This window comes from Gouania willdenowi, chromosome 14, assembly GCF_900634775.1.
Source record: "Gouania willdenowi chromosome 14, fGouWil2.1, whole genome shotgun sequence".
In the NCBI taxonomy this organism is placed as follows: domain Eukaryota; kingdom Metazoa; phylum Chordata; class Actinopteri; order Blenniiformes; family Gobiesocidae; genus Gouania; species Gouania willdenowi.
The window spans coordinates 23,576,508-23,602,116 of NC_041057.1; the positions used below are offsets into that span (position 1 = coordinate 23,576,508).

At 38.2% G+C, this 25,609-nt stretch overlaps 1 protein-coding gene across 3 annotated transcripts in view; it reads right to left on the reverse strand.

Moving 5' to 3' along the window:
* Window positions 1-5,180: 5,180 nt before the first annotated feature.
* The window catches only part of LOC114475385 (flotillin-2a), a 32,721-nt gene continuing 12,292 nt past the window's right edge, over window positions 5,181-25,609 (reverse strand). For all 3 annotated transcript variants that reach the window (XM_028466131.1, XM_028466132.1, XM_028466133.1), the window contains 8 exons: window positions 17,426-17,549; window positions 17,223-17,341; window positions 17,030-17,143; window positions 13,044-13,163; window positions 12,743-12,957; window positions 8,669-8,852; window positions 8,330-8,479; window positions 5,181-7,668 (listed from right to left, as the gene is read on the reverse strand). In XM_028466131.1, coding sequence (XP_028321932.1) covers window positions 7,618-7,668; window positions 8,330-8,479; window positions 8,669-8,852; window positions 12,743-12,957; window positions 13,044-13,163; window positions 17,030-17,143; window positions 17,223-17,341; window positions 17,426-17,549 — 1,077 coding nt within the window. In that variant the 3' untranslated portion in view covers window positions 5,181-7,617. The remainder of the gene's footprint in view (window positions 7,669-8,329; window positions 8,480-8,668; window positions 8,853-12,742; window positions 12,958-13,043; window positions 13,164-17,029; window positions 17,144-17,222; window positions 17,342-17,425; window positions 17,550-25,609) is intronic.

Sequence of the window (25,609 nt, forward strand, 5' to 3'; positions counted from 1 at the left end):
GGGTCTGCCCGAGTATGTTTGAGTCTCAACTTTCCTCTAGTTTAAACTAGCAGGATGGCATTCTGTAGGTATATGTAGTAAACCGTGACTCACAAAAATTTAATTTGGATGTATAACTTAAATCCAACAGGACGTCTGCGATTTTGAATTTGGCATTTTTTCTCAGTGTTTTTCCAAACCTCACCATCTTTAAAAGCGAACTCCTAGAGTGTTCCTAATTTCTACTGGAAAATGTAGATTTACTGTATGTTTTTGATAAGTTAGAGACAAAAACGTATTTAATAAAAACCCAATCATGGGAAGTCTGACTTTGAACGCGGCCGGTAGGAATTGATGACCCTTTGCATCATCACTGCTCACAGTTTTAATCTTTAGTTGTCATGGTAACATGAGGCTCATGCAGCTTTTTATTACTGTATAAGCATTGCGAGTCGGCTGAGTTTCAGGTGATGCACATGGACTTCCATGAGTTTGTCTCTGTGTTCATGGCCGAGCGGCGTTGGCAGGTTGTGAAAAGCTTCTCAGAGCGTTTTGTACTTGGCACAAACACAGAAGTGGAGATAAAGTGAAGCAGGAGCTGCACAGTCATGTTCACTCACATGTCACTAATGGAGCATCCACTCTCTCATCCCTGCAGCTTTAGCTTTATATTCTGCTGCTTTCTTCTCCCTCCTCTGCTCGGCCCCTCAGGCCTGAGTTGTTTCTCTAATGGATGGTAGAATGGAGCCCTAACCTGATGCTAAAATAGGTCAGATGATGGTGATTGGATTGTGAGTTTACTCGATGGTTACTTTATCCAGAGGCGGCTTTAGCTTTCCTAATCTATGCCTGCGTCTCAGTGATTAGCTTGTCATTTACACAGCACAGATCTCCTGTTAGACAAGCCATGTGCTGCTCACACATACAACACGTGATGGTTTAAACCAGGGGTTTACCCCCGTTCTCTTATTTCTTTGTCTTGACACAACATTTTTGCTCAGAATATTATTTAAAAAAAACAACTCTAGACCATGTTGATGTAAAGAACGAGTGATAATACACATTTTAAATAATCTAACTTTGTAAATAAGTGGAATGAAACAGTATTTAGTGCCTCCTGAATAGGTTTATTTCTACAAACACAATTATTAAGATTATCCTTTTTAAACAGAAATACACATTTAAAAAAATCCCCATATTTTTTTATTGCTTTTATTTGTTAATTTTCCACAGAGTTCCATCACGTACACCCATTAGAGAGACACTGGTTTAGGCTGAGGAACAAGTGATCTTTGAGTACAAAAATGACCCAACTACCTTATTCAGAACAATACGCTTTTATTTTGTCAACATGTGAAACTAAACCAACATTCTTGTTGAGCGTCCAATGATTGTCGACGAGAGCGAGTGACAGCCAGAGAACCCTTACCATTACTAAACTCAGTAATGGTAACGGTTTGATGGCCATCCTCTGTCTGCAGTGTTTATGACGATGCTGCTGAGGCGGTGGAGGAATGAAACCCTGGATAGTACATCATCTATACTGTAGTGTCATTTAATAAACTTACAGTATAAGATGATATCCTGTCCAGGGCACAAGACAGAGTCAAAAGCTTTGTGAACTCACTGTGTGGGTGAGCTGGGAGAAAGAAAGAAACACCATTAGTCTCTGAAAATGTTTCAAAAAGAGGTTAAATATCTGAACACAACTACTGACATGTTCCATTTAAACTCCAGTATATGTTGGAGCACCTTCTTTCAAAAAAAAAATGTATCAAGTTTAGGCCTATTTTTCTCAGTTGTGTTCACATTTCTCAATCTACTCTTAGGTTTTAGTTTAATATTACAATTTCAGTCATATTTTTGTTGCAGAAAATGTGAGTTAAGCTGCTCAGAATGACTGATTGCAAACTTCTGCCCATAGAGTTTGTAAATCGTACTGAGGTGTACATCTCATTTTAAGGTAACATTGGCACAGTTTAACTTTGCTGAAATACAATCCTGTGTTTTTCTCACCTCCTTCAGTAGTGCAGTGCTGGATCCTGGTCCCCTAACTGCCCTATGTGGGCTCTGACACTTTAAAGGGACCCCTGAGGCTCATTAGCATATGCTGTTATGACATCAGGGCTGGACCAGATGACTCCTTCTCCTTATCTGGTGCCGACCTGATCGCCCCATTCCACACCCTGATACACCAGCTGGTTTCTGTTGAAGTTAGACCTTTAGTGTGATGGACTGCGCCATCATGTACAATAGTACCAGTTCAAATAAAGAAGAGTTCATCTATTAATGATCTAAGAGCAGGGTTGGAGCCATAATTGTGTTTGAAGAAAATGGTAGTAACTGTAATCGTAATTAAATTGTAATTGAAAATGTAATTGTAACTGAAAAATGTAATTGACCCCCAACCCCATCTTCATTTGACCTTTTTAATAATGCAAAATTAAGCTTTTCCATTTTTTAACATGTTATATAATCTGCAAGTTGGAAGAATAATGAATAGTTTAAAAAATAATTACAAATAACTTTAATAACTTATTAATTACATATTCACATATTTATTGTCTAACTTTAGAAACATTTAGATTTTGAAAATAAAATTCTGTAATAATTTTAAAAAATCAGTTAAAATTATATTTGGTAATTTGAATTATTATCAATAGTTATAATGTAAAAATAATTATTTTAATTCCATTAGTTGTGAAGATTTTCTGTCTTTAATTCGTGACTTCCAGATTGTTCCTCTTTATGTATACGCCAAAGTATTGGGACATCCCTGTAAATATTATTTTGCCGATATCGTCCAACACTAAATTTCTGGTTTCTATTATTTACCGATGCCATAATACACCCCCCCCCCCCACCCCCCCCCCAAAAAACCTTATTTTAGGTCACATTATATACGTATCTCTCCATGGAAATTTTAAGTCGACTTTTATTTTGACGCCCCACTGAATGTATTCCACAAATAAACATCATCTGTGTAAAATAACAATAGTTATTTAACTTCAGTAATGGAAAAAGTGCTCTGGTAATTTTTAATATGTTGTCTCAAACAACAGCACATTTCAATATTAGTGGAAAGATATCGGTGGGCCGATGATATTGCCCATGTTTACTTTTATTCGTCCTTGGAAAGTTTAGTTTGTTACAGCAGAAAGAAGAGTAAAAGGAAATATCACCTCATACACGAGTATAACAATGATATCAAGGAAATAATAATAAAATAAAACCATAACAATAATTGTATAAGAAAAACAACAGCAACATCATTTGGGGGTGTATTTCCAATGTTTATACAAGCAAACAAATATGATCATTTGAGATATAAAGAATAGGATGTTAATGACGTTCTTGTGTTTGTGTAGTAGAGATGAGCGATATTATCGGCCGATATTAGCCATTAAACATAATACTGGTTGACATCGATAGCAGGTTTTTCCATTGATAATGAAAAACTGCACTTTTTCCATCACTGACGTTGAATTTGTTTTCCTATTTTGCAGCAGATCATTGTTTCATTTGTCCTGTGACTCTAAACAGAAACAGGCCATAGTGAATACACAGTGGGGCGTCACATTAACAGTGAAGGCTTAATGTGCTTATACAAGATGGAGAGATTTAAATAATGACACTCACAATGATGATAATAAATGACTATTTATTATTATGAATATTGGTGAACATCTGTGAATGCTTACATACATCTTGGAGCTTGTGTCTATATGGTGTAGCTCTACCTGCAGCACAGATGAATGTTCATTTATCAGAGCACACACACACACACACACACACGTACCTCAGGAGGATTGTCATATATCACACATATATACAGTATATGTAATGATGTGTGTGCTGTGTGGAACCACATGTCTCACTCTCAGATCACGTTAGATGGGACCCAGCAGTTGTCATGGTAACCCATAAACCAGGGTGTGGGCTCTGGTGCAGGGTGGGGTCGGTGGTCCTGTAGGCTCAGATAAACTATCTCTGCCTTCTGCTGTTTATCTGCAGCAGAAATGCTGTGACACTCTTTGCAGCTCTGCGTTTGTTCATCATAGATAACACGTTTATTCTTTAGTACAAAGGAGGAATTAAGTTGGTAGAAACTTATCAGAACAATTGGCCAGACTTGTTTATTAAGTCGTTCAGTTTTATAAACTTAATCTATAAACTGGCATCTATTACATCATCATGTCTTCTACCACAGGTTTATCCTGTCGTCTTGTACACACTCAAAGGATATATTTATATTGATCGGCACTATCCAACTTTAGAGCATCAGTCAAAGACTAATAAATAAGGTGATAAATAATAAACAAGCTGCTTAAAGCCTGAGGGAAGGTGGGAGGTTATAACACATTTATAATACAGTCTCTTAGAACGCATAACCTCTAACCTCCTTACACTTCTACTACTATTATTACTATTACTACTACTACTATTATTACTACTACTACTATGACTACTACTATTACTATAACTATTACTACTACTACTATGACTACTACTATTACTATAACTATTACTACTACTACTACTATTACTACTACTACTTTTAATGTTTTTTGTGTCAATATACTCTTTATTTTTTTAAATGTTAAAATGTGGGTATATGAAACATTTTACTAATATTAACTACATTTGTGTAGAACTGTACATAGAACTGTAACATGGTTCCCCAGTTTTGCATTAAATTATAATTGACATTTTTTTTTATAGAATTTTCATAGCAATTACAAAGTCAATTATCAGAACTCAGTTACAATTTACTTACAATTACAACAGCAACAGCTTTTTTAAAATTACAATTACGGCATAATGGTAATTAAATATCCATTTCGTAATTACATTTATAATTGACCCTAACCCTGGTATCGGCTAATATTGGAAATTGAAATCTAACAATCGAACAATATTTGCAAAAAACATCAACGATCACTAGTTAAGTTTTAAAAATGTGTTACTTTACAGAAGATGATTGTTTTTTTTTGGTGGAAATGACTATTTTTTTACATTACGTCATTTGTTTGCATTTTGTGTTGATAAAATGCACATTGTGGCTGGACTAACATGATTCTGACCCTTTTAACTGTAGAGATCCTCAGTGTTGCTGTTTATGACTCGAGGTAACTCAAGTGTCAGTATTCTAATGCACGTTTATTATAGTTGGATGAACAGATAGATGGCAACACTAAAAGGAAATGGTAGATCATTTATTAGTGGGTGACACATAGGACACAAAATGATATGAGCACAGTTAAAACGTCATGCTGGATCAGTTCTTCAAGGGCCATTGTTACACAAGGAGCCTCAAGAGTAATTATTATGACCTGAACAGAACACACAGATGGAGGTTCAATGTTTGGTCAGTCTCAATGTTACTGTTACCAAAGTGAACATTTTCACACACTATGGCTAAAACAATGAGGAAATATCTTTGAATGCATTAAAATGTTCCCATTAAGTTCAAATAATGTTGTGTTTAGCTTTCATACATGTTAGTGGATACCAGACATACAGAACATGGGGTGAAGGAGTAATTATCAGTATAATGCAACATCCCATAAGTACTTTAGAGCAGCAGTTCTCAACTCGTGGGTTGGGACCCAAAATGTGGGTCGCATTTTTATTGACCTTGGCAAAATGTGGGTCCCAGGGTGTGACCAGTTGAGAACCCCTGCTTAGGAGAGCAACGTTAATAAAGCCAGAACAGCTCACACAGGTAATAATGAGAAAAAGGCACATGGACACAAATCTGTTCTTTATCCTACAGCCAGGAAAACTTAGGAACTCTTTAAGAATAAGAGATGAGGTCAGACCCCAGCATTTCTCCACATTTACTTAGCATGTAACAGATGGTTTTAAGTGAAAAACCACAAATTCTTCCCGTTAATAAAGTTAATGGTTATAAAGAGATTCACATTCTACCACTGAGATGCATCTGGTTCAAATGTGGAACTGTATTAAGGGATCCTGACAATAACAAACATTTGTTACAAAACTACGGACCTTTTAAATGTTAACTGTAGATTCTTTAATATCATTAGAACAATTGTATTGGCATATTCATTGCAAGACAGACACGAAACACATCAGGAGAACCTGAAGGAAGCTGTAACATCGATGCCAGGGAAAGAAAAACAATGTGATGAGGCTCGAATGAACTTCACAGAGAAGAAAGATGCCATGTTTGAGACAACTTCACGGTCAACGACCAAAAAGAATCAAACATTTAACGTCACAGATATTTTTTCTTTAAAAAAAAAAAGTGGTTATGGAACCTTCACAATATACAAACATATAATAAAAAAAAAGAGAGACTCATGTATTGAAACAGATAGAACAGAAGATGCTCTTCCTGTGGAAACTATAATAACCCCTGCTGAAAAATCTTTTTTTAGATACTGCCATCTAGCGGTTAAAACTTGCATATCTGCCTGAATCACAAGATCTTTGGCTGCTACCAATAGTTGTACTTTTGTTGTTTTCTTATTCTAGTTTCTTCTCTGTGTGAAAACTAAAAAAATAAATGAATAAAAAAGTACTTCTTGCTCTATCAAGTTCAATCTTCCTTTACTTTACATCTACCTCGTTAACGACCTCCATCCAACACCATGCAGGGTGTCAACAACCTCATCACATGCTTGTTCTCTACCCTCAGTCGGCAAAATACAACAATCTGTTGCATTTCAGAGTAAGAAGGCTTTGGTGTTTGGTGGTTTCAAAAAAATGCTCAGTCAGCAACATGTGTTGCAACCAGTCTTGTGAGAGACTTTACAGTTTCCAGGAAGCAGAAAAAGTGACAGACTTGAGGATCATGCTACTGGAGGTATGTTGGGAAAGTGTTCCTTAGACCTGGTGATCATCAAAGATCGCTTAAGGAGAACCATTTCTAGCTATGGCTTTGTGTTCTACATCTGCTCAGTAGTCCTCTCTGTGTATGTGTTCAAACACTACAGTTAGTAGAAGCAGGTGGTGTGAGAACAATCAACGCTATTAGAACACCCACGTCTAACACAGTGAAACACTCAGCTACAGCCAAACCACTGTCCTGGAAGGTTTGGGCACTTAAGTGGTGAACAGGCACTGCACATGAGAACAGAACAGAACAGGCATGATTATACTCAGCGACGTACAGATTATCAGGTGAAAAGTGTTCTACAATCACAGTGAAGAGGGGATATAATGAGTCAGGGATATGACAGACGTTTCCCGTTTCAGAAAAATTTAAGAAAACTTAATATAGTCTTACAACCTGGTGCAGATCAATAACTGCTGTGTCTAAGACATGGAAATAGGTGGAAAACTGGAGACTATTCAGATCTGAACTCAAAGACTCACAGGGCTAAAACCAGCAAATCATTTTCACTGAACAAAAAGTTAGAAAATCAGTAAATTAAATCTAAAACAGTTGAATATTCTTTCTTCTGGTCCTCTAGAAGTAAGGCCCCAAGTTATTTCCTATAGGAAACTAAAAACTTCTATAAATGTATATTAAAAAAAACCTCTTGGTTGGTGTCAAGTATTTCTGTTTAAAGGCAGTTGCATAAGGGATTGTAGGTTGAAGAGACAGTTTTCATGCTTGAGGCAGATACAGAGGAGTAGTTTGAAAGGAACGAGCTCAGGCCTGATGCATCACATGGCAGCCTGGCTCTGCTGGCCCGTCATCTTCTGCAGCAGAGGGATCTGTGGGTGAGAGGAGGGTTCAGCTCCATAATACATGTCAGTGCTGAAGCTAACGGGAAGATCAGTCGAGGACAAATACAGAGCAACTCCACCTAATGGTCTAACACAGGCCTGTCAAACTCATTTTAGTTCAAGGGCCAAATACGGAACAGTTCCATCACAAGTGAGATGCAGGTTTTAGGAGGAAAAATCAACAATTTCAACCATAATGTATTACGTTTGCACTTCCAGTTATAAATTAGACATAAAGTATGGGGCATCAACAATATCTAAGCAATAAGTGACAGCTACTTACAGTACCTACAATGAAAATTACAGGCCTCTCATCTTTTTAAGTGGGTGTACTTGCACAATTGGTGGCTGACTAAATACTGTTTTTCCCAACTGTAAATGTCCTTTTGCTTTATTTATTTTTTGACTAATTTTTATTTAATTTGGGAAGATTTTGTGGAGTATTTGAGAAAAATTGAAGGATTTCTCTGTCATTTTCACTTTCTCCTGCGGGCTGCATGGGATGCCCTAGAGGGCCGGATTTGGCCCCCGGGTCTTGAGTTTGACACATGTGGTCTATCACTTATAAGACCATTGCAGAAATAATTTATAGCAGCTCAGCGAGTGGATGATAAAGGAAAAGCACCATCAGTGTGTGAGAAACTCTCACCTTAGACAGATCCACCCCGGTGAGGGCGTTGATGGACACGGGGAGTTCAGCTAGCAGACGGTTCACCTCTCCAGTCACACGGTTGTTATCACCACTCAGGATCACAATGTCATTGGTCTTGGCCAAAGGAGCAGCAATTTTACCAGCAATCTGAAACAACACGTTGAGACAAAGAATCAAACACCATATATATCAGTATCGGTTATCGGAACATTAGTGTTGGACAACATCGAACATCTCTAAAACCCTTTATTTAAAAGTGTTGAAAAAAGCAGTCAAACTTAACCCAAGTTCACATATACTATATCCAACACATCCTCAGGAACGAGTGCCACAAACCTTGGGCAGTGCCTCAAGGACAAGAGCGGTTTTGGCAGCTTCTCCATACTGCAGATAGGCTTCAGCCTTCAGCCTCATCTTTTCTGCCTCTGCCTTTCCTACAGCTTCGATGGAAGCAGCCTCGGCCTCTCCAACACAGCGGATCTTCTCAGCCTCAGCCTGTGCTGTCAGCACCTTCTTTATCCTGCAGGTGACAAATGCATATAACCAAGTAAGATTGTAAACAGGTTTATTGTCATATATTACTTTATTCCAGACAAAGTCTACATAAGAGAAACACACAACACTAAAAACAAACAAAATATAGTCTAGACGTGTATGTACGCCTATATCAAGATTTTTGTTTTGGTGAGAAGACAATATTTTATTTATTATATAAACTATTATCTTCAGCAGCTTTAAATACAATAAGAACTATTCAACACTTCTCTGTACAATTTAAGTCAAATTATTTCAATGGCCGCAGACTGGGATTAGGCTGAGATTTAATTATAGTAATAAATAAGCCCTTAGGGCACATGTGTCAAACTTAAGGCCAGGGGGCCAAATCCGGCCCTTTAGAGCATCAAAACTGGCCCGCACAAAAAAGTAAAAATGATAGAAAAAACATGAAACATTTTGTAATTCACTAACTAATTCAGTTGTAGATATATCAGCCCCTCCAAATACAAAACTATTATTTAAATCCACAATGTCTGCAAAGCTCAATTTTCCAGTTCTTATATCACATGACGTCAGACATTTTTATCTCAAACTGTTGAAAGAACTCTCGATTTTTTCAAAATCTGGCAAATTTTCCTCAAATTATTTCACAAAATTTCACCGAATTCCAAAAATTTGGTAAATTTAAGTGAAGATCCCACAGGGATTAAAATTCCTTAAATGTTAAAGCTGCAGTATGTAGAATCCTCCCTCCACTCCCCGTTTCAAAACCAAAACTTAACCTCCCTGTGGAGCTCTAAGCGATTTTTTTCTCAATAGATACTAGTGACAAATGTGTGGATTTTATCTTGTGTTATTGGAGAGTTTTCTGGTGTTTTAGAGACTCTGACACAAGAACATGCATCATTGTAGTTACTGCCCTATACAGCGGCTGCTGCCATCAGCTCGTCCCCGCCACAAGCTCACACAGGCGGCTGTGATCTCAGCTGCTGCTCAGGGCAGAATGCTAACCATCACTCCGCATCCAGACTACAGTATAAAATTAATTACGTCTGTCCACCTTGGATAAGCTTCTCTTAGGTTTACACATGATTAATCCCATCTGTTCTTACTCTCCCTCTAAAACTAGTATGTGGGGCTGACCCTGCGCAGTCAAGGGAATCCGCGAGGACGCAAAGCGGACTGTTCCTTCCGAGTATGTCTGTGCCTTTAAACTGTTGCTTCTTCATGTAATTACTTCTTTTCCAAATTCAATTTAAAAAAATTACATATGCACAAATGTCCCGAAAAAAGTAGTAGGCTTAAAAAAAAAAAGAGTTGCCGATGACGTGTGACACCTAGGGGGGTCGGGGGGCATGTTATATTTGTAAGTAAGTAGTAAGTAAGTAACTAACTTACATAATATATTTAACACAAGCACATTCATTTTCATAATATATCTTACATATACCCCTACATTTGATTTGAGTACCCTGGACGCAGAGTTTTTAATTCATGATTCATGATGATATTGATCATGAATGTTAAAAAAAAATACATATTCAATTACATAGAGAATAATTAAAAACCCCTTCAAGTGAATTATTCTTACCGATTCTTTTCTTGAATCTTTCTTAAGGATAATGTTTATTTAATTTAGCTGAATTCAGTAATGTTGTGAATGTTAAGATTTATTATATTATTGAGAAAATATTTAGAGAGAATGATTGTTTTCCTTCATTTGCAGCCGCCAGATATATGTTTCGACCAGCAGAGGGCGCTGGTAACCCAGTGTTCGGTTGGGATGCAGCTATTCTGCGCAGTGAAGAAGAGATACTATTACGCTAGAGATGTAACGATTCACTCAACTCCCGATACGATTCGATTCACAATACTGGGTTCACGATACGATTTTATCATGATTTATTTTACAAAATGGGACTGTAGACAAATGATGACTGAAAAATATTCCTTTATTTTTTTGGGAAAATACTGTACTATTTTCCTTATATATTTCATTATCAAAACTATTCAAAACAATGCAATTTAACTAAAAATAAATCTTAAATGAAATAAATAAAAGAATAATACAAATGAAGAAGAAGCCTATTAATTTAAAATCTGGTTCTATAGTTAACAATGCAAAACTACATAATAGTTCCTTTTCTTTTTAATAGTGCAACTGAAAATGTATTTTGTGCCTTAACAATTGGACTTTAAAAAAAAAAAAAGCAGTCTGCACTGTATTTACGTCAGATAATTGTTTGAACCAGCAGAGGGCGCTGGTAACCCAGTGGTTGGTTGGCATGCAGCTAATCCAGCAGTGAAGACGAGATGCTATGCTAGCAGACAGAGCTAATAAAAAAACGTGACTTTTACAGATATTCACATAATATTACAGTATTATTTCGGTGCTAAAGGGGTAAGGAATAATTTATGAACATGTTTAAGTCATACCTGTCAACAAACCCAGAAACAACTCAGAAAAGAGATGATGAATGAAGACGTTTCGGTGAAAAAAATAAAGAACTGGTGTAAATACGTTGTAAAATGTGACAGATCTTCCTAAAGAGCAGCAGGATGGGACACAGTGACACGTTCTGTTAGATTTATAACTGAGATTTTAACGTCTACCGCAGAGGAAGGAACCACGGAAGTCAGCATGAAAAATCAGCCACAAGCTGCTTTCAAAAGTGTTAAAGAATGTAAAGTCTGTAAGAAATGTGTCTAATAAGGCATTGGTGAATACCAGAGAACCACATGAGTGAGCATGAGAAACTAAGAGAAATATCTAATGAAAATAAAATGTTAATGTCTAACTTAAAGACAAACAATGTGAAATTAACAGTAATTATGCAATGTGTTGACTTGTATATAAACTAAGTATATTAAATAAACACATGTGCTTCATATACACATTTATATTTTTATTTAGGCTGTTTTATAATTTAGGAATTAAGGCTGGGCGATATATCGAGATTCAAGATTTATCGAGTTTTCTATTTTGGCGATATAGAAAACTATATTATTTCATATATATATATACATATATATTATAGCTTATTATGTATCAAAATACTAGTTTTAGGAGTCACTGCTTTTACTTCTCAGAACAGCATGTAAAGCTCAGTTAGATGAATTTCTGAGTGCACATATTGATCAGCTGTTCGTTAATAAATGTCCCTGTGTGGTGTTTAACCCAGAATTGTCTTTCTGGTCAGACTTTATTTGATAAAATTATCTAGATTTATATCATATATCACCATTTTTAGGAATGTTCGCAGCATTTCAATGTTAATAAAGGTCGACCAACCAGATTATAATCACATAAATGTATTTAGTAAGTGGTTGATAAGTGGGTATTTTAGATTTCTTGTACACCTGTCTTAAAATATAAGGGATGCTGGAGCTTGGTTGGGCAGGTGGGACAGCTGGTAGTGGGCCACAGAAAATTTCCCTTAATTTCAAATCCAAAACTTGACAGGTATGGTTTAAGAATAGAAGGCGGCCAGAAAGAAAGTTGTAGCAGATTCTGCCCGCCGCCTACACTTTTGGACAAGAAGGTTACATATGTAGCACCCTCTGCTGTTTAAAAAAAGAGTATCGATGAGAACCGTGATACCGATGAATCAATTTTTAACTGCCTTACGATTAATCGTTACATCCCTAGCTAGCAGAGAGAGCTAATAGAAAAACCTGACTTTTACAGATATTCATGTAGTATTACAGATATTCTTTCGGTGGTATTGGGGTAAGAAATCACTTATTAACATGTTTAAGAGTAGAAGGCGGCCAGAAAGAGAATTTTAGGCGTTTCCGCCCGCTACCTATGCTTCTGGATATCCCTGCATATGTAGCCTTTGTACGTGCATATATACTGACAGCTGCGAGAGGAAAAGTAAACTGAAGAACATTTCCAGGCTGAGTACTTACTTCTGTCCCTCAGCCAGCTGCTGCACCTTGTAGGCTTCAGCCTCAGCAGGTCTCTTCACAGTAGCTATGAGCTCCTTTTCAGTGCGGTCGATCTCCTTCTCTTCAATCGTGATCTGCTTCTTCCTCTGCACAACCTCAATCTCAATCTCCTCCAGACGAATCTTCTGCTGCTCTTTGGCAGCCTGAAGCTCATAGGCCAGCTGTGCCTCAGCTTTCTGGAAACAAAGGATATTTAGGTTTTGTGGTTAAAACCTTTGCAAATGCTGACATGACATTTGCTCTAACCGAACGTGGCTGATACCTTTGTGTTCACTTCTTGATTGAAAGAAGCTTTCTGCATTTCCAGTTCTCTTTTGGAATCAGCCATTTTTGTGTCTGCGACAAACTTGATGTCCATCATTTCTCTCTTGCATTCTGCTTCCTGGGAAACAAAAGGTGTGAAAGGTTTTAGGTGTAATTCACTGGGCTCGTAATAGGGTTGGGCGATAGGAGTGGAGGAAAAAAATCCGTTCACATAAGAATCGCGATTCTAATCATCCACAATTCTGAAACGAGTCATAAACTTCAAAAATCTATTTTTTCTTTTTTATTGCAAGTCAAACAATACAAGTAAAAACACAAACCCAAAACAACAACAAAAAAAACAAACAAAGTACAGGACAAAAGCAGTTATAGAATTCTTGTAGTCACTGAGAGTTGAGACTTACTTTTATTTTGGCAATTTAATTTATGCAAGTTATTTATTGTACAGTAAGTTTTTAATTGTTTAGCATGAATAAATGCTACCTTTTGTTTTAAGTTTGCCTTTGTGTGATTACATCATTGAAATCAGTTTATTAAAAATTATCTTTTTTAATTTTTTTTCTGTTTTGATGCCATAATTTGCCATAACACACGATGCATTGTATCAATTTTTGAATCGAGAATTGATTTTGAATCGAATCATGACCCCAACAATTGGAATCGAATCGTGAGATTCCCAAAGATTCACATCGTTACTAGACAATATGGACCAAATCTCAAATTTTTTTCTCAAAATGGCGATATATGATATAACTCTATCATTTTAATTCAAATGAAGTCTGACCAGAAAAACTTCAGGGTTAAACTTGCTGATGCTAAATGCCCCACATGCACACTTTATTAACTAAAAGTTGCACAAAATGTGTCACTTTCTCCTCTAAGGGACAGCACGTCTTAATAAGTTCTGTAGTGTGGCTTGTTTAGTGGATGGTCTGGGTAAGGACGCACTCAGGGATCCATCTAACTATGCAGCAACTCCTTAAAACCAGTATTTTAACTTCTTAAACTCCAGCCACTTTTCACCGAAAATTACATATGAATAACAAATAAAGATTTTTTAAAGCTTCTACATAACCTACATGGCTAATTTTTGTTCAGATTGAAGTAGGACACTTAGTGGTTACAGATGATGTGAAATTTTGGAAATATATGATACTGAGTGACAATAAATCATGTTTTAATATACAGTGAAGAAAATAAGTATTTGAACACCCTGCTATTTTGCAAGTTCTCCCACTTAGAAATCATGGAGGGGTCTGGAATTTTCATGGAAGGTGCATGTCCACTGTATGAGAGATAACCTAAAAAGAAAAATCACAATCACAATCTATGATTTTTTAACAATGTATTCGTGTGATACAGCTGAAAATAAGTATTTGAACACTTGTCTATCAGCTAGAATTCTGACCCTCAAAGACCTGTTAGTCCACCTTTAAAAGTCCTCCTCCACTCCACTGTATTATCCTGAATCAGATGCACCTGTGTGAGGTCGTTAGCTGCATAAAGACACCTGTCCACCCCATACAATCAGTAAGACCCAAACAGTCAGCATGGCTAAGAGCAAAGAGCTGTCCAAAGACACCAGAGACAAAATTGTACAACTCCACAAGGCTGGAAAGGGCTTGGTGAAAAAAGGTCCACTGTTGGAGCAATCATTAGAAAATGGAAAAAGCTAAACATGACGGACAATCTCAATCGGAGTGGAGCCCCATGCAAGATATCACCTCGTGGGGTCTCAAAGATGCTAAGAAAGGTGAGGAATCGGCCCAGGACTACACGGCAGGACATGGTCAATGACCTGAAAAGAGCTGGGACCACTGTTTCCATGGTCACTGTTGGTAATACACTAAGACGTCATGGTTTGAAATCATGCATGGCACGGAAGGTTCCCCTGCTTAAACCAGCACATGTTAAGGCCCGTCTTAAGTTTGCCAATGACCATTTGGATAATCCAGAGGAGTCATAGGAGAAAGTTTTGTGGTCAGATGAGACCAAGATTGACTTTTTTGGTCATAATTCCACTATGCGTGTTTGGAGGAAGAAGAATGATGCGTACCATCCCAAGAACACCATCCCTACTGTGAAGCATGGGGGTGGTAGCATCATGCTTTGGGGGTGTTTTTCTGCTCATGGGACAGGAACGACTGTACTGTATTAAGGAGAGGATGACTGCAGCCATATATTGTGAGATATTGGCCAAAAACCTCCTTCCCTCAGTCAGATCATTGAAGATGAGTCGTGGCTGGATCTTCCAACATGACAATGACCCAAAGCACACAGCCAGGAAAACCAAGGAGTGGCTTCGTAAGAAGCATATCAAGGTTCTGGAGTGGCCTAGCCAGTCTCCAGACCTAAATCCAATTGAAAATCTTTGGAGGGAGCTGAAAGTCCGTGTTACTCAGCGACAGCCCAGAAAGCTGACTGATCTAGAGAAGATCTGTGTGGAGGAGTGGGCCAAAATCCCTCCCGCAGTCTGTGCAAACCTGGTGAAGAACTACAGGAAACGTTTGACCTCTGTAATTGCAAACAAAGGCTACTCTACCAAATATTAACGTTGGTGTTCAAATACTTATTTTCAGCTGTATCACACAAATAAATTGTTAAAAAATCATAGATTGTGATTTCTGGATTTTTCTTTTTAGGTTATCTCTCATACAGTGGACATGCACCTTCCATGAAAATTCCAGACCCCTCCATGATTTCTAAGTGGGAGAACTTGCAAAATAGCAGGGTGTTCAAATACTTATTTTCTTCACTGTACATCTGTAGTCTGCCCCCAAAAAACCCAGAAATTTACATCAAATATGAAGCCAATTTTCATTAACAAAGGCTGTAAAAGCAGAAATAATTTAACTAATGCATGGACATCAACTGCAGCAAGTTTGGTGGTAATAATAAACATTAAGCCAAAGATACACATTATTGTACAAAAAAGTTCAGGCGGAAGCCTATGTTGCCACAACTGTGCCAAAGTTTTCCACAAGTTTAGAAACAAGTTTGTAACAGTAATATGACAGTCAAATTGTTAGTCTTATGTTTGACCACTAGAGGTTGCAATTTGGCTCGAAATAAACATCCATTTTTATTCAGGTCTCTGAGGTGCCATGCGCAATGCTATTTTTGGTTCCACTTTTTGAAGTTGTTATGCATAGCTCTAATTCATGAATGCTTTGACCAATCAGAATGTTTGACACTGCGTTGTAAAGCTCAGAGCCTGTAGAAATTGGTAATATCAAACACTATGGGAGCAGGCTTTAGCCCTGGCCAATCAGAGCTGGGTAAAGGAGGGACCAGCCATTTTACGCACAAGCATCTTTGGATGGATATCTCGGCTGAGAAGTGTTCAGATGTGTGTAAAGGCAGTAGCTATCTGACTACATGATTAGATTTATCAAAATCTGGAGTTTTATGCACATGGGAGCAACTTCTGATAAGAAACAACAAAGGTAAGACAATTTGTCATCAATTCTGACTTTTTCCGCAGCGTATTTTCTGAGTTTGTGGTGTTGTTTTGGTATGTAACAGACCAACCTGTATATCAGTGTATTCAGCTCGGCCTGTAGTTTCACGTAGGCTCTTGTTATAGAGCTGCTTGTTTATTTTGTAAATCTCAGCAGTGGAAAAAGGCAGAGTTTGGAGAGTTGTTAACTTTTCCCTCTTTGAACATACCTGGCCTGGTGTGTGATATGGTCTTTTGTTCTGAATGTGGGTGGCTACAGTTTTGGCTGAGTTTCTTAGGATTACAGGGAGGTATAGAATGTGTGATTTAATTCAATCTTTACAACATTAAGCTGGAGCTGTCCCCGCTGGCAGGTTCATTGGAACTGGTTAAAACAAAATGAGCAATAAAAAATATATGAATCAATATTGGTGATATTGTGATTTTCTATATTGCGAAAATAGAAAACTTCATCATCATGAATCTCAATATATCGCCCAGCCTAGCTCTTAGTGTCTTTAACGTCTAGACAAAGCTCTTCTTACCCTAATGCCAGCATCTCTCTCTGCTTCCGCCACGCCAATATCTGCATCCCTCTGTACTGCTGCTGTCTGAGTTTTACCCAGCGAGCTCAGGTACTCCACTTTATCATAAACATCCTGTTGGATGGAGCAAAGATGGAGTCAACACAAGAAGGCAGGTGGTGATAAAGTGATAATATCAAACTTAGTCTCTTACTTTGATGGTAAAGCTGAGAATCTCAATGCCCATCCGACCAACATCAGGTGATGCTACTTCACGCACCAGAGAGGCAAACTTGTCTCTGTCTTGGTATATCTGCTCAACAGTCAGGGTGCCTGAATTAAAGTTTTTGAAATGATTAATAACAGTGTCACAAGTAAACAAAAGACAGCAACAGGTTGTTTGTAATGGCTTCCCACCAAGGATGGCACGCAGGTGACCCTCCAGCGTTTGAAGAATAACACTCTTGATCTCCACAACCGATTTCCCCAGGAACTGTTCACAAGCGTATCCCAGCAGTTCGTCCTCCGTCATCACCTTCACCTAGCACCAGCACCAGCACGCGCACACACACACACACACACACGGGTCACCAGCTGATCACACATTAGCAAAGGAACTACACAGCACAAATACAAGCACAAACACAGGCACAAGCAGACATACAGGCACTGCATCATGATTACATAACTTGTGTCACTGGTCATTTTCACACAGCTAACGCTTGTCATTCATTACAGCTTTAATATACCATTAATAAGAAAAGCAAATAAGCAATTTCCATCCTGTTATACATCTGACTTAAGCTAACATTTGTGCTAAAAGAGAGCCACAGCTGTTGTTTATCCAAATCGTAATGATAAAATATACTCGTTTCCTTCCAAGCCTTTTGACTTCCTGCCAATATCAGCCGTACATTAATGAACCAACTTTCAATTGATGACAAATGTCTCAATCTCCTTGTACTTAATAACAGGATCATTAAAAATCATAAGCTCAATGACTAGAAAGGTATTCAGGAATACAAATCCCATTTTTTTTAAATTTGATGATTATTATCTAAAATAGTTAAGTTTGGAAAATGGCCAAACAATATGTATTTCTATTAGAAGAAAAAAAAATCCAACCAAATGAACTAAATCATTTAGGCTTGAAGTGAAAAGAAAATGAACACTTTACAGTAGAGTTATAATAAAAAGAGTGACACACATGAATACGCAGGCAGTTTCCACAGAGAGGGCTCCTTTAAACAGTCACAAAATCAACACAGAGAAATTTCACGTCACTTGGACATCCACTAGGGCTGCAGGAACACAAAGTGAACTGGGTCCTTAGGCGAGAAGGTCTGCCCCGGTTTTGTTTTGCAACGTACATTCAGACCAAGATTGAGGGCAACACAAAATGGAGAAAGTTGGTGGACATTCCAAGAAAAATCTGAACACAAAAGAACCAGAAGACAGCCACACAAACAGGCGGGCATAAACAGGCAGCAGAGGGAGCCATGCCATGATAGTGGGGGAAAAAACAGCACAACTAGGTTTTGTGAGATTCTATTTACTCAGCCTCACTCCTGAGCAACAAAGCCGCCTCCCCTACCCCCTTTTTTGGCCTTGTAACCCCACCAACACAACTGTGTAGTGCACAGATGGGCAGACAACAGCCATAAGTGCTTTTCTGTTCAATAATATTACACAAACTGGGTAAAAAAAAAAAACTAATGATTAGTTGATTTTAATCAATTTTTCCTTTGCATGACCCTATATTGATTACAAAAATTGATTATGTAAATATTAATATTTTTAATGCTGCACCAAGTTAGATTTACAGCATTAGATCTCTTTCTTCCACATTCAAGTAAAATTGGTACTAAAACTGATATATCCTGAACTAAATTGTAAATCGAATCGAGTCGAGAATGGAATCGGGCCCTTGTGAATCAAATCAACTTAGAAAATCTGAATCATTAGATAACTAGTGGCTTTGGTCGATCATGGTAAATGTTATGTTATTAGGTTGACTTATTTGTTGAAATTTATCAAACTGATTTCTAATGCCATTGTTGGCCAATAATTACTGGACCCATAATCATCATGCTTCCCTACCACTCGGCATAAAATCATATATTTTTTAACAACTTTAATGTCATGAATAAGGAAGAATGGCATGTGGCCATATGTTTCTTTGGCCATATCAATCAATGGTTGCTTCTGTGCATGTCACCTAGTGTTTTGCATCTGTGAGTGTTAGTCAGATGTTTAAAATAGTGTGTAGTGACAGTGTGCTATTAGCACGCATCACAACAGCTTCAGAGCCCAGCATTTAAAAAGGTAACGTGGTTTGACGGACGATCGGCTATAGCTGCATTATGAAATATTTACAAAAAAAATTCCCTGCAAAATACAATAACTACACTAATGAACATGGTGCAACTTCCCTACTCAAAGCTCAGCTGTAATCCATCAGAACTACCAGTTTGTAATGCTATGCAACATCCCAGATATCTCACTTTGTGTTAAAGCTGGGGAGACAACATTAGACAGTGTAGGCCTCATAGGTTAATAAATCGAAGATCATTTGCAGAAAGATTGTTTTAATCTTCACCATAAACACTCCATTTGTTGAGATTTCCAGAAAAGTTTAGTGCGTTGCATTGTGGGATGTGGAGACCCGTAGATTAATGAACAGAAGCGATTGTCCTTCATTCTTCACCTTACAAGGAGGACCATTTTGGTTCTAGTTAGTTTCCAGTCGTCCCAATGACATCACCTCATTCTGCAAGACATTTCATTTTGGTCAGATTTGGATCTTTCTGTGTAACCTCCAAAAGAAACATCCGCCATTGTTTTGTTGCTTTCAGTCCGTGAAAAAACCAGAAATGTGTTTTTGGAGGCTAACACAAGAAATCCTGGTAAGAATGAAGTAAAAACACTTCTATGCATCTAGACATTCCACAATGCAATGCGCAAAACATTTACGAAAAGGTCAACAAACGCAGTGTTTACGGTGGATATAAAAACAAACTTTCGGGTTGCAATTTCAACCTGATTGATCATATAGGGCTCTATTCTCCCATGTGCGTAAGTCCAAAAACCCGTGCAGCGGTGCTGTTTTTGGCTGTGTGCTATTCTCCCCCTGTACTTAAGTCAGTCGCTGCGCGCCTTCATCCCTGTTACGCACTGTGGGTGAACAGCCCTGAAATGTGGGTGTTCCCATTCAAATCTGACTTCACGCACATTCGCCAGTGTGCATAAGTCCTTTTCCTCTTACGCGCTTCTAACCCTGGAATAAGTGCAGCGCCCTGATAAGGTGAAACATTATATTGCACTAGAAATATGGACTTAGACTCGTGCGTCACACAGTAGCAGCTGTTATCACTCAGTTGCTGCTGCTCGATTAATTAAAACTCTGACAGACGCAGACTTCTGTCCACATTGGTCACAGTGATTCAACTATTTTCATACTATGTCCAACGTAAAGTCACAGTTTGAGCCGCTACAGAGTGAAACAAGCTGTCATATGCAGATGAGGATGAACCACAAACAATTTATATTTAAAACTGTGTATTATGGAAGCCAATAGTTCTGTTTCACTGCAAACATCGCTCTGTATTAAAGCCGGACACTCTGTGGCCGGGTTATTCCCTCATATCTCCAGCACATCTAACTCAGTCTCACTTTACAGTGATGATGATGATGATGATCAAGGAAAGAGATTTTAACTGTGACTCAGTCACACTGCAATATTATCACAAAAACAGCTTCTGCCACCTAAAGAACATCTCCAGAGTGAAAGGTTTAATGACTCAGAAAGATCAGTAGAAACTGGTCCATGCTTTTATCTCCAGCAGACTGGACTATTGTAATGGTCTTCTGACAGGAATCCCCCAAAAGAGCATCAAACAGCTACAGCTGGTTCAGAACGCTACAGTTCGTCGTCTTAACCAGAACAAAGAGGTCAGAGCACATTACTCCAGTTTTAAAGTCTTTTCACTGGCTCCCAGTCAGCCTCAGAATAGACTTTAAAGTTCTGCTGCTGGTGCATAAATCTGTGAATGGGTTTGGTCCAGAATACATCAGTGACATGTTCGTCAGGTATCAATCAATCAATCTTTTATTTGTATAGCGCCAAATCGCAACCAATGGTATCTCAAGACACTTTACAGTACAGCAGTCTTAAGGACGGACTCTTCATTTTATGGATACACACATATGCATATATATGTATATGCACATACATATGTATCCCACACCCAACATGAATTCATCATGGCGGCAAGGAAAACCTTCTGTTAAGCAGCAGGAACCTTGTGTGGATCCCATTCCTATGATGAACAGCCATCCACGTTATGCTGTGTTGGGTGTGTGCAGAGGAAAGGGTGGAGACAGAGTTGTTGAGACTCTGTAACTCCACACTGAGGATCCCACGGACCTGCAAGACAAAAGCCAGAAGGAGTACAGGAGCAAACACACAAGGGAAGAACCAGACATAGAGGGAGTGTTTGAGAGAGGAATGGGACCCTCTCTGGTCGCTCTCAAACCTAAATGACCTCTCTCTTAACGCCCTCTCCAACCGAGCATGCCAGACCCCCCCACCGGCAGTCTATGCCTATTGCATCTTAACTATGAGCTATGAGCTGGTTCCTAACTAAAAGCTTTACCAAAGAGGAATGTTTTAAGCCTAACCTTAAAGGTAGAGAGGGTGTCTGCCCCCCGAACCGTGGTTCGGGGGGCAAGGTTCCAGAGAAGTGTGGCCTGATAACTGAAAGCTCTTCCTCCTATACTACTTTTAGAGACAAATGGAACGAGTAGTCCAGCATTTTGAGAGCGTAGTGTTCTGGGGGGATTGTATGGCACTACAAGCTCCTTGAGATAGACTGGTGCCTGTCCATTTAGGGCTTTATAAGTGAGAAGAAGAATCTTGAATTCTATCCTATATTTTATGGGAAGCCAATGCAGAGAGGCTAATACAGTAGTAATGTGATCTCTTCTCCTAGTTTTAGTCAGTACACGTGCTGCAGCATTTTGAACCAGCTGAAGTGTCTTAAGCGACTTGCTCGGGCAGCCTGCTAAAAGAGAATTACAATAATCCAGTCGAGAGGTAACAAAAGCATGGACAAGGTTTTCGGCGTCGCCCTGAGACAGGATAGATCTGATTTTAGCAATGTTACGGAGATGAAAGAAGGCAGTTCTTGAAGTTTGTTTTATGTGAGAGTTGAAGGATAAATCCTGATCAAATAGAACCCCAAGGTTTCTAACAGTTGTGCTTCGTGCCAGAGTAATGCCATCTAGGGCAGTTAGGCTAGCATAGGTTTCTCTAAGGTGTCGTGGGCCCAGTACAATGACCTCAGTCTTGTCTGAGTTAAGAAGAAGAAAATTTTGGTCCATCCAGGCCCTAATGTCCTTTAGACAGGCCTCAAGTTTAGATAGCTGATTTGTCTCACCTGGCTTCATTGATACATACAGTTGGGTATCATCAGCATAGCAGTGAAAGTTAACAGAGTATTTTCTCATAACATTACCAAGGGGGATCATATAGATACAAAAGAGGATTGGACCTAGCACAGAGCCCTGAGGAACCCCGTAGCTTACTTTAGTGTACACAGAAGACCTATTATTCACGTGTACAAACTGGTACCTATCAGATAGGTAGGACTTAAACCAGTTTAGGGCAGTCCCTGTGATTCCAAGTAATTCCTCTAATCTCTCTAGTAGAATATAGTGATCTATAGTGTCAAAAGCTGCACTATGATCTAATAAAACCAGCAATGAGAGTCGTCCTTCATCTGAAGTTTAGAGTAGATCATTAGTTACTTTAACTAAAGCAGTCTCTGTGCTGTGTTGAGCTCTAAAACCTGACTGGAAGTCCTCGAACAGGTTGTTGTTTTGAAGGAAGTCGCAGAGCTGAGCCGCCACAACTTTCTCAGGAATCTTTGAAATAAAAGGAAGATTAGATATAGGCCTGTAGTTTGCTAAAGTGCTGGAATCAAGAGTAGGTTTTTTGAGAAGGGGTTTGATTACAGCTACTTTAAAGGACTGTGGCACGTAGCCTATTGATAGGGATATATTTATTGTCTCCAACAAAGATGGGCAGACTAGGGGAACAACTTCTTTAAACAGCTTAGTTGGGATCGGATCTGAAAGGCAGGTCGATGGTTTGGAGGATGAAATAATAGAGTTAAGTTCCTGAAGTCCTATATGTGTGAAACAGTTTAGGTTAGGCCTATTTACATTTAATGGTACAGCAGGCCCAGGTGAAGGCAGGGAGTGGCTAATTTTATCTCTAATCTTATGAATTTTATCGTTAAAAAATGTCATAAAGTCCTCACAGCTGAGGGCTAGAGGAATCATGGGCTCAATAGAGCTCTGACTTTGTGTTAGCCTGGCTACAGTGCTGAAAAGGTACCTCAAATTATTTTTATTTTCTTCAATTAGTGAGGAATAGTATGTAGATCGACTATGTCGTAAGGCTGTCATGTATTTACTATGGCTTTCTTGCCAGAGTATTCGTGACTCCTCTGTTTTATTGGAGCGCCACATTCTCTCTAATTTACGGGTTGTTTGTTTGAGTGTGCGAGTTTCAGAGCTAAACCACGGAGCTTTCCTCTGACGTTTAATAGATTTTTCCCTCAATGGGGCAATTGAGTCCAAGGTGGATTTTAGTAGACTAGCAGAGCTATCGACAAGCAGATCCAGTTGAGAGGGGTTATAATTAATATCATAGTTATTTATAGGTATGAACCCAGCAGGTCTCTCAGATCTATGGACACAGGTCAGATAGTGGAGACCAGAGCTCACAGTAAACATGGTGATGCTGCGTTTAGTTGTTATGCTGCAAAGAAGTGGAACAAACTGCCAGCAGAGCTGAAGTCAGCATCACATGTGAACATTTTTTAAATCAAAGTTAAAGGCACTTTTTTTCTCTACAGCGTATGATTGAGAGAGAGATTTTTGGTCATGTTGTTGATTTAATGCGTTTGTTGATGATTTTAATTGATTTTACTGATGATTTAATTGATTTTACTGATGATTTTAATTGATTTTACTGATGATTTAATTGAATTTACTGATGATTTTAATTGATTTTACTGATGATTTTAAATGTTCTTATTGATTTTAAACAATTGAATGTTTTATCATGTAAAGCACATTGAGTTGCCTTGTGTATGAAATGCGCGAAAAAAAATAAATTTGCCTTGCCAATAATCTGATCATATCAACCAGTTACATTGTTTATCAATGAAGGCGTTTCAAATTAAAAGTGAACTTTATCATTTTCACGGATTTCAATGACATTTACAAGCGTTGGGAAAACTCCATGTTCTGTGATTTCTAGACAGCCCAAAAAAAATAACATCACCGCCTACTTTCCTTCAACTCACCTTCATTCACACATACGCGCTTTTGGTCTACCTTACGTGAGGTGGGCGTGTCAGCAGCCTGGACCAGAAAATATGCATATGAGAGAAGCGCGTAACTGCAGGCGTGCAAAAAAGCCCCTAAGTCCAGATGGGAAAATAGACCACATAGAGTGAAATGCTGAAGATGTAATTTTTAATCATTGCCTAAAATGATATATATTTGCTCCTCACATAGTAGTCTTGAAGTCAGTAAATACCACAAAAAGTAAAATAAAAACAGGAAGAAAAACAATGCTTGGGACCCAGTCCTTTGCTCTTAATTGACCTGCACCGACTCTCCTTACACTTATCACCTTTTTCATTGAGGCAAACAGACAGGCATGCAGATGAGCAATGATCATGCTTTACTCTGCACAGACGTAACAGACGTTTGCTTCTTTCATCAATGATATTTTTGATGATGTATGAAGAAACATTTTTGGGTCTTGTTGAAGTAGAAAATTACATAAAATAGTAAAACTGCCCATAGCTTGAAGAAATGTTCGTTTTTCTATCAACACTAGAATCAACCAATCAGAAACCAACCAAAGTATGCAGTCTCTAGGAATTGCTATTGATGCAGTTTTCTTATTATTTTTTTTGTACACTTAACTGAGCCTATTTTTTCTCCAACTGTTCAGTATTGCATTATAGTATAGTATACACTATTTAACTAAAGTACTTTGCCAATTGTAGTTGTGTGTATGTCTCAAACCAAGTCCTCGAGGGTGGTTAATCCAGCAGGTTTTAGATGTCTCCCTGTCTTAGACTACAATGTATTACAAAGTAGTACAAAAACAATCAGGTTCTAAGTAGACTTTCTCTAACACTACAGTACAACAACAGTTACTAAAAGGCTTAAGATAACACAATGCTGTCCAAATACAGAATGTTTTGATATGAGTTAGTATGAAAGGTATAGTAATATAAAAGTCATATAACCTTATCAAATCTCAATAGCACAGCAAAATGAGCCAATTCTTGAGACTAATTTAAATAAGTGAAAACAATACCCGGTATCACAGTACTAAAATGTATCATCCTGCAGCTTTGTCTGCTCATCTAAATTCAGATTCTGCCATCAAGACAGTAAGAATGTAGACAATAAGTTGACACAACATTGGTCTATATTGAATCCTCAGAATCAAAATATTAAATGCAAGTGCACATTTAATATTATTCCTGTTTATAAAGTGCCACCTCAAAT